Below are 15,563 nucleotides of genomic sequence, written 5' to 3' on the forward strand. Positions count from 1 at the left end.
ATGTACAAAGTGTTTTACGACTGTACTTGAAATAAAATACATCAAAAATAAAAAAATTGCCTAATATGCATATAGAAAGCGCTTTATAGGCTGTAAGCGGAAGAATCTCTCGAACAATTTTATTTAATCCTTATCGATTCTTTTCTTGGCGATTTCTCGCGTATCCTTGAGATATTTACAATTATTCAACTCTAATTCTCCAACATTTAATAAACATGTGTTTCTTTCTCGATACAATCGTACGAATGTTTTTTTTTTTTTCTATTTTCGGCTGAATTTCAATCTTGTTTTGTAAAAAACCATAATTCACTCAGTGGAATAAACCCCCGGGAGAATTTTCTACCTCACGTTTCCTCTTCGAGAGAGATATTAGGACGCCGAACTTGACGACACACATAAACTCTTATAGAAAGCGTCGCGGAAATCCTATCTTAAGAGCGGTTTGTCGTTAGCGAGTCAAATTTAAACTTTCCGTCGTTTCTCTTGAAAGATTCTCGCGCGAGAAACTTACTTCTTGAATGGCTTCGAGAAATTCTGGAGATGAGTTTATCGCTTCTTCGCTAAAGTGCTTTGCGTACTCGAAACGCATATTTAAGCTCACTTGTGTGCGGTGCGGGGAATCACGTCTCGCAAAGAAAATCTTCCGGCGAGCTCCTCATACCGGGTATTGCTTTCGAAATCGATTTGTAATATTCGCGCATGTTCTCGCCGACTCTCGCATTTGAAGTCGTAACTCGAGCCGATCGTTTCGAACTTCTCGCGACGTTCGAAGTGTGTTCTTCCTGAGTATACAAGCTATTATGACTGGCGCGCGAAACGGATGTCCTGCATATTCTCCAGCATTTCTCGTTCACCGCTCTTAATTTCTCGTTTAAACAAACGGAATCCGTAACACTCCTTAGAGATATTTCTTTATCTCTGTTCGAAGACGATGGCAACCTTCGAGACTTCCTTGCCTCGAACGGTACGACCTGATAATTTAATTGTGGTGCCATTTTATTAATGTATCTCGGCACTGCAAAATCTACGTCCGCGATTCTCGATGGTTCCGGAATGCCGTCAGTGAGAACGATAGGAACGATCGTGATTTTTTCTTTTGTATCGGCGATAGATTTTGATAGGCAAAGATGCTGCGCTTTATTATGTTCCGTCATCAAGTCTGCCCGATCTTTCTCGAATTCAGGAAATCTCGATAAATTTTCTGCATTGTCTCGTTGAGTATCAACCTTCTGAACGCAAAAATCGCGTTTGCACGTTGGATTATTCTTCTTGTCGATCTCGACAGAGCGTATTTCCGAAGGAGGCTCGATCTTTCGTACTACTTTCGTCGCGGAATCGGCATGCACTTGTTGCATGTAAATGCTAGATACGCTAGCAGTGACTAACATTTTATTCGGAGACGTCGTTGTCGATAAAAATTCCCGAATGGGACTAATGGCCCTGCTAATATAACGTTTTTCGACGCAACGTTTTTCGGTGCAAACTTTCGTGTTCAAATTTACGCCGATCTGAGGAACGCAAGTCGACGCAGAAACTGCGCGTGATATTTGCCGGTCGCGATCTATACAATGATCGATTAATTTCGATCCGAATTTAGAAGAAATCCGATCGTTCTTGTCAACGCATTCTGTCTCGGATAAACTACTTTTGAGGTGATTACTATTACGAGTGGCGAATTCCGTTTGAATCATCGTTTGATTTTGATCGTCGGGAAGAACCTCAAAATGTTCCTTCAATCGTTTATTCGTTATTTCTCCATCCACGGTGGGCCAATTTTCGTCAATCATGATATATACCGAAGACTTCTGTTTTCGGACTTGGAAGAAATTATTGCGAGATGGCCGCGAATTTTCAACGGTATGATTGAGATATTGATACGAGTTGTATTCTGTTCTGCAAGGAATATTCGAGGGATTCGTATTGACCCTTTGGTGAACAGACCAGTCCCACGCAGAAACGGTTCCTTTTATTACAGCATTAGACTTGCAATGGGATTGAGAATTGTTATTGGAAATGCATTCGTCACAAGAGCGTTCACCTGGAACGTTCTCTTCCTGAAATGCATGGATGCTGGTCGTTGGGAGGTAAGATGCGCTCTCTCTAACCCGATTATAAGATCGAAGAGCATTCAAACTCTCAGCTGTACGTGAGAGGTCGCGAATGGTAAAACTCAACGCCTTCTGCCGAGCATTCGAACTGTTCTCGTTCAAGCAGCTCATATGAGAGCCTGTCGGTTTACCGACCATGGAGAAAGACGGAGACGGCGAAGTATTATCGACGAGACGGGATCGATTTTCGAAGTTACAGCTCGCCGCAACACGTCGGAGGAACGCCTGGTCGCGATCTAGAAGATAATTGGATTCGTTCGGCGACAGCACGCATCGGTCGAATTTATCCGGCCGATCCAGACGACAAGAAATGCCAAGGTCGAAGCCCGCGTCGCTCAAACCCAACGCCCGAGTCTTTCCGATGATCTCGCTATATTGGTACCGAAGTGGACTCAATTCATAATCTATTTTCAGCAAAGCTTCCACGTCGCTGGATATTCGCTGATGCTTCTTCGATTTGGCAAAGTCGTTTGGTAAGGCAGGTGGGTCGGATGGATTCGGCGGAAAGTAGATCGAGTTGATGGAGGAGCACGGATTTCTAGCAACGTCAACGAGGTCACCGTCATTCGTCAAATTGCCAACACTTTCATCATTGACAAATGTTGGAGTCGCATCGCGATAAGGATCCCAATCCATTGTGCGATGGTTACTTTTCGTTTTGTGAAATGTCACTTCCGCTACGAGTTCTTCTGACTTCTCGTCATTAATCACTGCCGTAGATGTCGTATCCTACGGAGAATGAAACCTATCGTAATCGTGGGAAGAACGATCGATTTATCCCTTTTATACAATCCTCTATATCTTATTTATCTTGATAAAGTTAAGTTAAATTCACTATTCTAAAGAATAAAAATACAAGAATTTTTACGTTCAACTGAACAAATTTTTATACTACTATTTGTTTTTCCGTAAATATCATTATAAATATTAAACTGAAAATTAAACTTGATTCATTACTAGTAAATGCCTATATAAACGTACGCAAAGTATAGGCAGCATCGTTCTCGACTCGTGTTTTCTCGTCTCATATTGTTGATCACAAAAATTGGTCGTCGTGTCATTCGTTAAGAAGACCGTCGAGGAGATAAACGGCGCCATTCTCTTAACAATCATGGACATTTTCTTTTCACGCGCAAACGATGATTCGGATATTAGCGCGACATCCGTTGCTTTGAAGTTTGTGGAAATATTACTTGAGATTTCGTTTTTCAGGATTGGCATGGACTTGGATTTCCCCAAATTCTCAGATACAAATATAAGGCTACCATGAACGTGTGTGGTTTCATTTTCGATACTTATTTTCTCCGTTAATCTATTTTCCATAAATTCGTGCGACGAATCGGAAATAACTTCTTTCTTTACCAAAGGTACGTTTTTATTAAATGCGACGAGTTTGCTCAAGGAAGTGCTTTTTTTCTTGAAATAAACGCAGAGAGATTCTTTCGTTTGTGTTTCGCGAATTTTAGTACTGCTTCCTTTCAAAGGGATCATACCTTCGCTAGATGTTTCATAATCTCCTTCTATATAAAATGGAATATTTGGATGTCAAAGAAGATACAAGTAATAGCGTAAAATATATTAGATGCTAAAATCGTTATCAAAGATATTATAAAATTAAATTATAAAATTATTGAAGATTTATGAAAACTTGACAAACTAGAATAGAAAAAAAATATTGAACAAATTAAAAAAAAATAAAAAATGATTAATAAGCTATAAAGCTATAAAACTATTTAATATATTCCATTGTGTGAAAACCTCGTAATATTTAAAAATGTAATATCTAAAATAAAAAATATAATAAAAAGTAAAAGCAACTCATCTCTTCTATTAATTTCTTCTTTTTAATTTTAATTAAAATTTAATACACAACAGTTCAACCTACTATTTAAAAACTTGAGATAATTAATTTTCTTAACTTTAAAATTAACTTTTCGAAGTAATAAAAAAGGGCAAAAGTCCATTATTAAAGATCCACTGAATCTTTAAATTATTGATTGACGTTAACGCGTGTACATAATTCCTGCAAATGCAAAGGCTAACAATCCTAGAAATAATATCCTTTTTCAAACCAACCATCCGTGTCAGATGCGTAAGTGATCCCGACGGAATTCGTCATAGATCGAACCGATTTTTGCCAGTCATCCGATTCGTTCGACTCGTCTCGTTTCGTATGAACAGGAAAAAACGACGCGGACGGAACGAAAGGGGCTTCAACGCGTCCCTGACAATCTGTGTAACTGGTTTTCGTGTCACGCAACATTGTAATAATAGGAGGTTAGTTAAAAGCCGTTTCGCATCCCGCTGAACCCCGTCGTTCTCGTGAATGTGTAATCGTCACTAACAGAAAACACGCGACACGACGCCCTTTGATATTCACGCGGCGCATAATTTCGCGAAACAGGAATACGTATCGGCCGAAGTTGTCGAAGGAAGCTGAGCGAGCAGACGTTAGCCCACGACGAACCCCAGTGACAAACGAAATGGCAACACTATACTCGAAAAATGAAATAACAATATTGTCCTTATATATATTTATTTTTCTCTCTTTCTCTTTTTCAAAAAATATTTTTCCGGCATATTTTAATTTTGTTTGTTTCTAAATTGTTTCTAAAATTGTTTATAAAAGATTTATAATGTATTTTATAATTTGCACATATATATTTAAATTTAAATCGCATAAATATTTCCATCTCATCTGTGTGTGTGATATTTTTTTTACTTTGTTATTGCTACATCTTGTATATTTTTGCACGAATATAAAAAGGTAGCTTGAAAACTGGCAGTACCCGTTTAGTATTGTTTTTTGCACAAATCGCAGAAACGATTTCGATAAGCATCTGTTGCGAACTTCTATACTATCTATGATACAATATAAAATCCAATAGATTTTGAATAATAGGTTCTCCTTCTATTGCAACACTCGGTGTTATCGATAGTAAATTAACGTACAAAATAACGAGATCAAATTGTATAGAAAACACTGTAAAAGCCACGAACGCTTGCATTGGATGCTGCGGTTACGCGTGTAATAAAATACGACAGATATCCTAGCGATAAAGTTCAAAAATTGTTGCAAAAAATTCAATCAAAATGAAAGATTTGGTCTTTCGGATATAACGAAAACGATGTAATTTTATAAATAGAAAACACACACAGATGATGATATAATTGTGAAAGAATATTTATCTTTTTATTTATTCAAATAAATAGTATCTGCTCAAATTACAAGATATACCTATAATGTTTAGAATTCTCAAAAATAATATAAAAATTAAATCGCTATATCATAGATATAATTCATATATGCTTATTAAGTCAAGGAAATTGAATAAAAAGAAATAATTAATATTCGACACAATAATAAACAAATTATAATTAAAAAATAAATTCGATCATAGAATCGATAAATTTTCAACAATGACGTAAGAGGAAAGAAAAAAAAACAATGCAACAGAAAAAATGAAAATGTCCATCGATATGATGTAAGAGAAGAGAAGAAAAAAAACCGCGCGAAAGGAGTATGTTACATCCATGAGAAGCATTTTCAAACTGACATGTGAGATAAGAGAGAGAGAAAGAGAATACGTTAAGTAACCCTACTGATTACATTCACGAAATATAGGCAGGCGAGCGAGTTTTGGGAGTCTGACCGCAGATCCAGTACATGCAGATTCGGCGAAAGTGTAAAGTATTCGCGTGTCGACACGCGCCAATTTCGATCGTCGCATAAGTAGCGCTCCTCGTAAAGCAGCCGAATTTTCATGAGAAGGCGTTGTACATGTTGATTGATACTTATGTAGCAGAATCCGATGAAATCGTCTTGCTTAATCGTATGCTAATCCTAAGCATCTAGCAAACTATAATTTACATAATAATCAAGGCTCACTCGATTTGGCGGCGTCCAGGTAATTAACAAATAAAAAATATATGTGCAAAGTTTTATTACATCATTTATAGTGTGTTTACCGAAGTTCCCCCCATTTCCTGTGATATATCAACAGGGCTTATTAAGGTATTTCAAATATTTACTTTTAATATACACCTAGCATCTTTCATATAGTTGCACGAGATATTTTTGGATAAAAAAAAAACGAGTCCTGCAACTTTTGCGTGTTTCATAACTTTTATATCCGCCTTTCTACATTTGTGTTGTAAAAGATTTGGTCCTCTGATGTAAGTTACGACATTCTGATGTAAGTTACGACTAGATTATAAATATTCTATTTTTCACTGATGATAATGTGAATCTGCAATACTAAATCTCGACAAGTTCTCGACTATTTGCATCGCCTATTTATATACAATATATATATGTATTTGTATATATATATGTATGTATTTGTAGTTTAATATTTCAGTCACATTTTAACAGATATTCTTATATCTTGAAAATATTCATTGCACCGAAAAGACACTGCGCACTTTGCATCGTATTTGATCCTACAATCCTCGTTTTCTCCCACGACATAGTGCATTGCTGTATGCCACATTAGCTTTACCAGAGCGCGGAATTTGCCGGTGCAAAAGCCAATCCATTTTCCAAAGAATTTATTTACAACAAAATGTAGAAAAATATTTGATTTTTTTCTCCAATTCCAGATTTAATATAATACAGAGCTAGATAAAACATGGTAATGTTTGCAGAGCAAAGTTTATACAATGCAAAACAAAATTAAAATAAAAATATTTTTTTAGAAAAAATATTAAATTACAAATATTATACATATAATGTTTTATGTGCTCTATTTATATTAATTAAGAAATATAATATAAAATTGTAACGTCATTTTTTAATTATGTTTTTTCGAGAATTAATATATCTGTGAATGATAAAACAAAAGGATAAACTCGTTATATGTCATGTGACGATTTATTCACACATAATTCTTATATATTACGAACTCCGGATATATAATAATTATCGCTACTGAAAGTGCTTATACTCGTAATTTCGAGATGACTCATTTCATTTGACTGAAAAAAAAAGGAAGCGGAGAACGAGTGAGAAACAAACCGGCTCAGTTGTTGCATTCGTTAAGTAACGTATATCCTCGAGCCTTTTTATTTTTTTTGAGAATACTCGCGAACGGAACCGAAAAGTCGGAGATGCGCAATGACAACCGGTAGAATCGTGAATCTTTTCTGTAAAAGGGGACACTTCCCGTTTTCTTCAGGGACACATTCGTCGATAAATTCCTCTTTCTTCGATAAAATTTTTCTTTACCGTAAAGTGCGACCGTCGACAGATTTTATGGCGATTGCGCGTGATAAACGTACAATTTATGCAGTTGTGAGACATGAAAAATAAAGTCTTGCAAAAATTCACGTATAGGTGTATGTGTATGCGTGTATGCTACTAACAATAAGTACTATTAAATATTTATACATGTAAAATTTGTATGACATTATGACATAGGATAAAAATTACGATAATATCTTTCTAATTATAATTTTATTAAAATTTTGTTAAACAAACTAAAAGGAAAAAAATTATTTATTTATATAACAAAAAACAATATAAGAAGATAATAATGCTCCAAACAAAAAATTTATTTTACTATATTTAAAATTATATGTTATACGCAATACTCGCGTAATATTCGTAAAATTCCGCGAATTCATCAAGAGTGATCTTTTCTACTCAATTCCATATAGGTGCGATTAAAAATATGCAACTGAAAATTATGATTATGGGTTTCCTGTGATATTTAGAAACCTCTATTCGATCGATCACGGACAGATTATTCATTAAACGTTCCTGATTCGAGGCCGCGAGCTTAAATCGAGTATTGAGCAATCGTAATGCTGAAACTTGTTCTATCGTGATTATTAATCAATATGGCCAGTGACGAGAAATTTTCATATTCATGAACTTTGATTATCACATTATGCGTCTATTGTCAATGTATCTACGTTTCCGTCTGATTGATTGGCACGGGCGATTCAATCCTTTCGGCCTTACGATGTCGATCACATCACATCTATTACATTTCGCGCGTATGCCGGTCAATTCGTCTACAAAATTAATAAACTACATATATGCAAATTTTTATTCTCGATTAAAAATAAATTGAAAATGTTTTAAATATCGAAAAGCAAAAATTGTTCGATGCTTTTACCGAAAATGTTTTGTAAGTACATGAATGCAATAATTACTTTGTATAATAAACGCAAAATCGTCACGTTAAATTACGCATGTATTTGTATTCCTTCATTAAATATAATGCTGCAATTTGTACTTTGAATAATAATTTATTCCACGCAAAGCGTTATTCCAAGATATTGATATTTCAATTGTGGAAGTTGTCGAATGGAAAACAGAGAAGACTAGCTTATATAAAATAATATATCGTAAATATATAAAAATAAATATATAATATATTCGAATGAATAATTTTCGCTTGATATTTGAAGTGTCGATTAATGTTTAATTAGTGTACAAATTAGCCAGCGAGATTTCCTTTCGACTTGTATTCGAAATTATATTTCTTGTTAACAAAATAATTTAAGTGTGTATCATAAATATCGCTCTATTATAACTGCACAATCCGATATTACGTCTATTAATTTAAAACCATTTATTATTTCAAGAGAGAACGCTGAAATTCAATTATTATTAGTAAAAGCTTGCGTTGCTCGAAACAACACAATTCCTATTTAATGAAAAGAATATTAATTTCGCTCAAAGAAATCATTAAAAGAGCCTTCCAACTAAGGAGAGAAAGAGAGAGAGAGAGAGCTACCTCAGATATACTTTTAGATAACGAGCTTACTTAAAGCAACGTAGGCGGCCAAAGAAACGTAAGAGAACAATGACCTCAGTTAAGGAGCTACCGGAAAAATCGATTGGGCCAATCGCGACAATCAGTCGATGTCATAAATTTTATCGAGATTCCCGTAGGAAATCAAAAGGTGGATCAGGGATAGGGATGGCACGGGAATAGCGGGGAAGAAAGAAAGAAGGACAAAGCGCTTCTTTTATCATTCTCGTATTTTTCCGTAACATGCCTCTTCCCTTCATCTCTTATCTTACGGCTATTTGCAACATCCAAGGTAGACTACATGGGAAATTTTATAAGCGCGCGCACGCAAAAAAAAAGAATATATAAAAGTACTAAAATTGCAGAATATTTTATGATTATTATTAACTTGCAAGAATATTGATCTCTTTCTGTAATACGCAAAATCTATCATTAAAAATCAATCATATATAATGCATATTATTATTGAATATGCTTAATAAAGAATTCATGAGAATAATTAATATTTATATATTATATATATAAAGTTACAATAAAAGGAAATAATCTGTTAATATTCCAAATAACTATGTTAGCCATTCGTTTCATTTTTAATCACAAATTAGCAAATCATTCTCGAAATTAGAATAAATCTATCTCCAAAGTACTCGTTTATCCTTGGAAACCAGTATTTTATTCCAATGATGTCGGAAAGCGATCTTTAAGTTAACATTTTTGTTTTATCGTCTGAACTCAACACGTAACATCGCAAAAAAAAGTAACTATTTTCGTTGGACGATTCTCGAATATCTTAATTGTTTTTTTCCACAAAACTCTATGTTAGAAAAAAATTTGATAAATGCCAAATATTTTTGTTCATGTTTGCAACTTGGTGAGATGTTTGATGATCACGTTACGCGATGCAAATTTGCAGCGCATCCATTGTCCAATTTAAATAAAATTTTCGTGAAGACTCGCGTCATGAATATAAAGCACTCTGTGAAAATCAGTACAATCCATTCGAAAGGACGTACATCTTCGTCAAGACAATTCTAAAGATGAAAATCTAGTTACGAAACTCCGAACTTGCGAATTATTTCACGCCACAGAGATTTATGTTGTGCTATAAAACGGAAACGGTTTACATCGGATTGTACAATGAGAAAATACGCTATGCCATGAGTGACTTTTAAAAACACGAGCAATGTTTTGTGACGAATAAACTGATCTTATGTTGCGTCAATTTCTATCAAATAAAAATTAGACATAGCATGTTTTTATAGTTGTCACACATCCATCGCTCCGTTATAAACGTGAAAACAAAAGTTTATAGATTGTCATTACAAGTTAACTGGATTTTGGTCCACTCGTGTTTTTCATCGTCGCATCGATCGTCGCATCAGAACGCGATAATAAATACTTGCGGGATATAGCATTAATAAATATTTTAAAAAGCAATAACGTGTCTTTTCTGTCCCCGGATCCTTGTTATATGCAAGAATCAACTAATTTATATGGTTATATTTAGAATGATCGTTATTAAAATGGATAACCTCCTGAATCATGCGTCGGCACGATATATAAAATGCCACTTTTTCAATGCGTCCAAAAAGAAGCTATTAAAACTTCGAAGGTATGCAAATTAGATGTCGTAGAATAAGAGTGCAAAAAATATATATATATGTATGTATGCAGAAAATTCAATGCCTGAAGAGACTTCAGTACACTATGTAATTGTAAATTAAATATAATTTGCATTATATAATTACGCAAAAAAAAGATTCTATATGCGAGTAAAAAAGAAGTCAAAACATTAATAGAAAAAAATAAAGAAAAATAATTTTAAAAAAACTTTCTTTTTCAACAATGACGAATTCAAAATATGACGAATATTAAATTACTTGAAATATTTTAATAAATATATTGCAGATAAGACAATTTGTACATAGAGAGAATTTTCTCTTAGAATTTATCCTGAAAATCATGGTAATCGTGGGACAATATGGTATGGAAAGAATTTTATCAGAATTTCCCTGATTAATATTTATCACGATAAAAAATAATATCTATCGCAATAAAATATGTTTAATTAATTTTACTATGCAATTTAGTAAAATTAATCAAACATTTTATATTGTATTGTAATTATTTTTATTGTGATAAATATTAATCAGAGAGAGTAAAATTAATCAATCATATTTTATATTGTATTGTAATTGTATTGTAATTATTTTTATTGTGATAAATATTAATCAGATAAATTCTCATAAAATTCTTTCTATATCATATTGTCCCATGATTACCATAATTTTCAGAGTAAATTATAAGAGAAAATTCTCTCTGTGTATCATTCTACGATATACAAAATGTGTAGATTAAAAAAAAAAGATCTCTATCTTTAAAAAATACCATTATATTATGTGATAATATAATATATGATATTTTCATCCGGAAAAAAAAGTTTGTTAGATTTTTATTGCAGATTCATTCATTTTGATGCATTATATGCCACATTGATCGCGTACTCTCGCCTATATGCCGATGACGTTGCGATATTTTGTAAAAGTTGGCCCTTTATAAAAAGAATAACAGATAAACGGACGGCGTATACTGACACCGATATAGACAATTACGCGTATTACAGTCGCGTAATAATGCGGAATCGAACTCGTTTCGGGAGCAAGTTTGCCGTGGCTCTTGCTGTTACGTCAGATCGGAGAATCGGATGGACCAAGCGAGACTGGCTGTGCAGAAAAATAATTGGGAGGTGCGCGGACGCGCGAGCAGGGCGTGTTCCTCGTTTCAGTGAAAGTAATCGCATACATCGCGAACCGGACATTTCCTATAAAAACGCCGACCAACCGCACTAAAGGCACACTCGATCCGAAACCACCATCAGATACAATGAAGAGCTTCGCGGTAAGTATTGATAAGGATATCTCTTGTGCATATACGCCGATGCATAAAGACGATTATCGTTATCTTTTTCTTCTCTAATAATATCTCCATTAATTGCTATCATTTGATCGTGTCGTTACTTAAGAATTGTTAGAAAAATGCAACTTTTTTTACCCTCATAAAAATAAAATTGTAGTTACTATATTTATGTGATGTTAATTGTGAGATTGTAATATTGGATAAATAATGATGTTCGGGATTACAATTTATTCGTCTAATTGTACTAATTAATCGATATACATAACGACAAAATTAAAAATTAATGACAGTATAAAGTGTATCGAGCTTAATTGAAAGCTAATTATTAGCTGTTTAATTTGACTCTATTTATAACAATTAATCTCATCACAAAAATTAATTTGAAGTGATATTTTCAGTACCATAATGAATATCTATTTTTTAATTTTCCAAAAATATACAGATAGTACTGTTGGCGACTGCCGTGTTGGCAGCCCCCAAGGAGAACCCGAAGAAACAAGATAAACGAAGCCTGACGGGCGATCTCGGTTATGGTATTTCGAATTACGGTTATGGCATTCCGAGTTACGCGTCGAATTTAGGCCTTTCTGGATATTCAACTGGACTCGGCACAAGACTAATCGGGTCAGGACTATCGGGAGCCACCCTAGGTAACAGCCTGACCTCCGCCTACGCATCTGGACTAGGATACGGAAGCATCGGCGATGCCGGTGTCATCCTCAACAGCGGCATTCCCTCGAGTGCGGTCGGTCTGGGAGTGCTACCAGCTCCAAACCTCGCGCACGCCAAGACTGAACGCATCACCGGGGTCACCCTTCATCGCGAGGTCCAAGTGCCCGTCCCGGTGCCGCAACCCGTCCCATACGAAGTGACTAGGCACGTACCCGTCGCACAACCCGTGCCCGTCAAGGTAGACCGTCCGTATCCAGTCCCGGTGCCGCAACCGGTACCCGTCGAAGTCACCCGTCACGTTCCCGTAAAGGTTGACCGACCCTACCCGGTCCCAGTACCGCAACCCGTCGAGGTCCGTGTACCACAGCCAGTGCCGGTGCCAGTGGCCCACCCGGTGCCCGTTCCTGTCTCTTTCACGAGGCACGTGCCAGTATCCGTGCCATCCGTTAACGTCGTACCGTCAACTGTCGGCGTCGTGCCATCAACCTTTGGCGTCGTGTCATCACCGGTCGGCGTCTTGTCGTCGCAACCGATCGGCGTCGCAACTACTGGCCTCCTCTCATCCGGACTCTCATCCGGACACGAATACATCGATCTGGGATCCAGCCACCTAGGATCCATCTCGAGCGCGACTCTCGGTAGCGGACTTAGCTCCGCGACTCTCGGTAGCGGACTTAGCTCCGCGACTCTCGGTAGCGGACTTAGCTCCGCGACTCTCGGTAGCGGACTTAGTTCCGCGACTTTCGGTAGCGGACTTAACTCCGCGACTCTCGGTAATGGACTTAACTCCGCGATTGTGAGTAGCGGACTTAACTCCGGCTTAGACAGTGGTTACATCTCCAGCGGCGCCTTTAGCAGCGGCTTGGGATCCACCTTAGGATCCAGCGGCACTATATTGGCACCGTCTCACGATAGTCTCGAATTCGCATCCGGAGTACCCGTTAAACCAATCGGTTTGAAAAATTGGTAAATTCAAGCCAAAAGCTTAATTAAACATGTATTTTTAAGGCGACTCTCGAATGCAGTTTACAAATTGAACGTGCAGAATATCGATTGTGTCATGTATGTTGCCGAATAAATTTATATTTTTCTACCCTACATATCTTCGTAGTATCGTTATTTGATTGTGTAATGTTGATTACAATTGTGTAATTATGCTATGAGATACTTTTGCAAACTCCTAATCTTCTCTAATATTTTAGATTTTCGATTTTCTTGTTAAATCATTATTTAAATTTCTTGCACTTTGAGATCTCTTCAATATATCTTATAATTTTTCAAAAGAAAAAGAATTATTATCGGTATTTTTCTAGTCTTATAATTTAGATACGCCTTTATAAATTTATGAACAAAATAAAGAGAATGAAAAAAAATAGTAAGTACCTCAAAAATTTCCTGTCCAATAAAAAAAAAAGAAGAATGTAATATTGAATAATCTCGGTGGTACAGTCATGTAGCAGTGCAAAATAAGCGATAAAAATCCAAGCAATGTATTGGTATTAAAATTCCAATAGTCTCAACAACGTATCATTATATTCAACGAAAGAATACTTATGGTTTTTTCTTATATAATAATAGATATAAATATATCACATTTATATCTATTATTTTTTAAAAGCGTGTAAATGCAATGTTCGTCTATTAAAGATTTCTTAAATTACGGATTTAGTCGACAAATATATTGAATAAAAATACTAACAATATGATATAAGCTAAATATTATTGCTTACATCATCCATCAGCGCTCGCTACAGAGTAAAAATGGAATTGTCTTTGCGAGCACACAATACACACAATAAAGTCGATGCAATTGACTATCACAACAGCTCACCAGGTAGGAGAAATGACGTCACGAAAGCTTTTTCATATTACAAGTGCTTGCAAGCCGGACATAAACCAGAGCTTTGCGAATAGATAAAAGGCGAATCGATTTCTTTAGTCAGTTAGGAACAAGATGACCAAAGAGTTGGTTCGATTAAGTTATATATGTTCTAATAATATTTAGTTTTATATTTCATACTTATATATTAAAATATAGATTTCTTGTCTGTGTAAAATAAAATTATATGAAATTTACACTATCATACACACACAGTTGTTATTGCTCATTTTTAGTGATGCTAATACACAAAAAATAGTTTTAATAGCAATGCAAATTATAATAATGTAAAATATAGTAAATAGGAAAGATAAAATTATATTCCCTCATAAATAATTTTTAAAAAATCTAATTTTGATATAAATCAAAAAAGGTTTCGACAAAAATTTCAATAAAATAAAGATATTTGATATAATAAATATCGTTTGATGCGTAATAGATTATGAATTACATGTAAGGCTCTCTCTCGACCAACTCTTTATATCAATATTAAGAACCAAAAATTAGTATTGATAAAACAAGCACCTACTGTTCTTGTAAATGATAAAAATGGATAAGAAATTATGCTATTAATATATTTTAATTTCAAAATATAGGAACAAAATGGGAATTTTTCAACATTAACAGTTGAAATTTTCGATAAGATTTTTGAAATCTTCTGTTAATTATTTGTAAGCAATATCATCGATATAATTCAAGGGCTACCTGGTGCGGCTATTATCGTAGATAGCTTCTTTCAGCAGCGAAATGTTATCTATGTTGAATAAATTTCACTAGATATGCAGTCTTTATATACGTAGAGAGTTTGATAAGTCACTACAGCTGATAAGAGATTGTAACCGTCGGTACTCTGTGATACACACACTGGTAACTTTGTGAGGCATCTATCGTACCGACATAATATTGATAAGGAGAGCAGAAGCATTCCTTATCAACGGCAAAGTGACGAATATTTATAATTTTTAATCCTAAAGTTTAAAATAAAAAAAATATAGACTTACGATACGATGAGCGGCATTTAATAAACGTTGAAAATAGCTTCAAACTCACCTGAAACAATGAGAAGTCAATATTAGTTATTTTATTTTTTTAAATAGTAATTTCTGTTAAAAAAAAATTGTCATAGAAGAATTACATATATAACATAATGAGGAATTTCTGCTTGATATAATAAAAATATGGAAAAACAATCGCGTGCAATATATTGACAGATCGTTACTCTAG

The 15,563-nt window shown here is 34.9% G+C and overlaps 3 protein-coding genes and 1 long non-coding RNA gene across 4 annotated transcripts in view; 2 read left to right on the top strand and 2 right to left on the bottom strand.

The window, feature by feature from the left end:
- The window catches only part of LOC145938129 (uncharacterized), a 28,525-nt gene extending 27,936 nt beyond the window's left edge, over positions 1-589 (bottom strand). Inside the window, exon 1 of the mRNA XM_083041530.1 lies at positions 512-589. Within this exon, the coding sequence (XP_082897656.1) occupies positions 512-589 (78 nt within the window). The remainder of the gene's footprint in view (positions 1-511) is intronic.
- LOC145938205 (uncharacterized) overlaps positions 1-15,563 on the top strand; it is a 180,039-nt gene that overhangs the window by 44,605 nt on the left and 119,871 nt on the right. The window lies entirely within an intron of this gene.
- LOC145938130 (uncharacterized) lies at positions 305-4,562 on the bottom strand. The gene is made up of 3 exons (XM_083041531.1): positions 4,185-4,562; positions 3,090-3,628; positions 305-2,837 (listed from the first exon to the last, which is right to left on the bottom strand). The coding sequence occupies exons 1-3, from the start codon at positions 4,369-4,371 to the stop codon at positions 621-623; spliced, it is 2,943 nt and encodes a 980-aa protein (XP_082897657.1). The 5' UTR covers positions 4,372-4,562; the 3' UTR covers positions 305-620.
- Positions 11,314-13,692, top strand: LOC145938364 (uncharacterized). The gene is made up of 2 exons (XM_083041885.1): positions 11,314-11,770; positions 12,231-13,692. Exons 1-2 carry the CDS (start codon positions 11,756-11,758, stop codon positions 13,428-13,430), a joined length of 1,215 nt encoding a protein of 404 aa, XP_082898011.1. The 5' UTR covers positions 11,314-11,755; the 3' UTR covers positions 13,431-13,692.

This window comes from Prenolepis imparis, unplaced genomic scaffold (genome assembly GCF_030444845.1).
Source record: "Prenolepis imparis isolate NDT839.2.m4 unplaced genomic scaffold, iyPreImpa1.0 SCAF_7, whole genome shotgun sequence".
Taxonomy (NCBI): Eukaryota; Metazoa; Arthropoda; class Insecta; order Hymenoptera; family Formicidae; genus Prenolepis; species Prenolepis imparis.

Bases quoted from the DNA above. Each gene is read 5' to 3' on its own strand.
- LOC145938130 (XM_083041531.1), bottom strand. From the start codon at position 4,371: ATGTTGCGTGACACGAAAACCAGTTACACAGATTGTCAGGGACGCGTT. The intron at 3,629-4,184 runs GTTGGTTTGAAA...CATTTTATATAG, and splicing joins TTACGCATCTGACACGGATG to AAGGAGATTATGAAACATCT. The intron at 2,838-3,089 runs GTACGTTTATAT...CATTCTCCGTAG, and splicing joins CGATGCTGCCTATACTTTGC to GATACGACATCTACGGCAGT.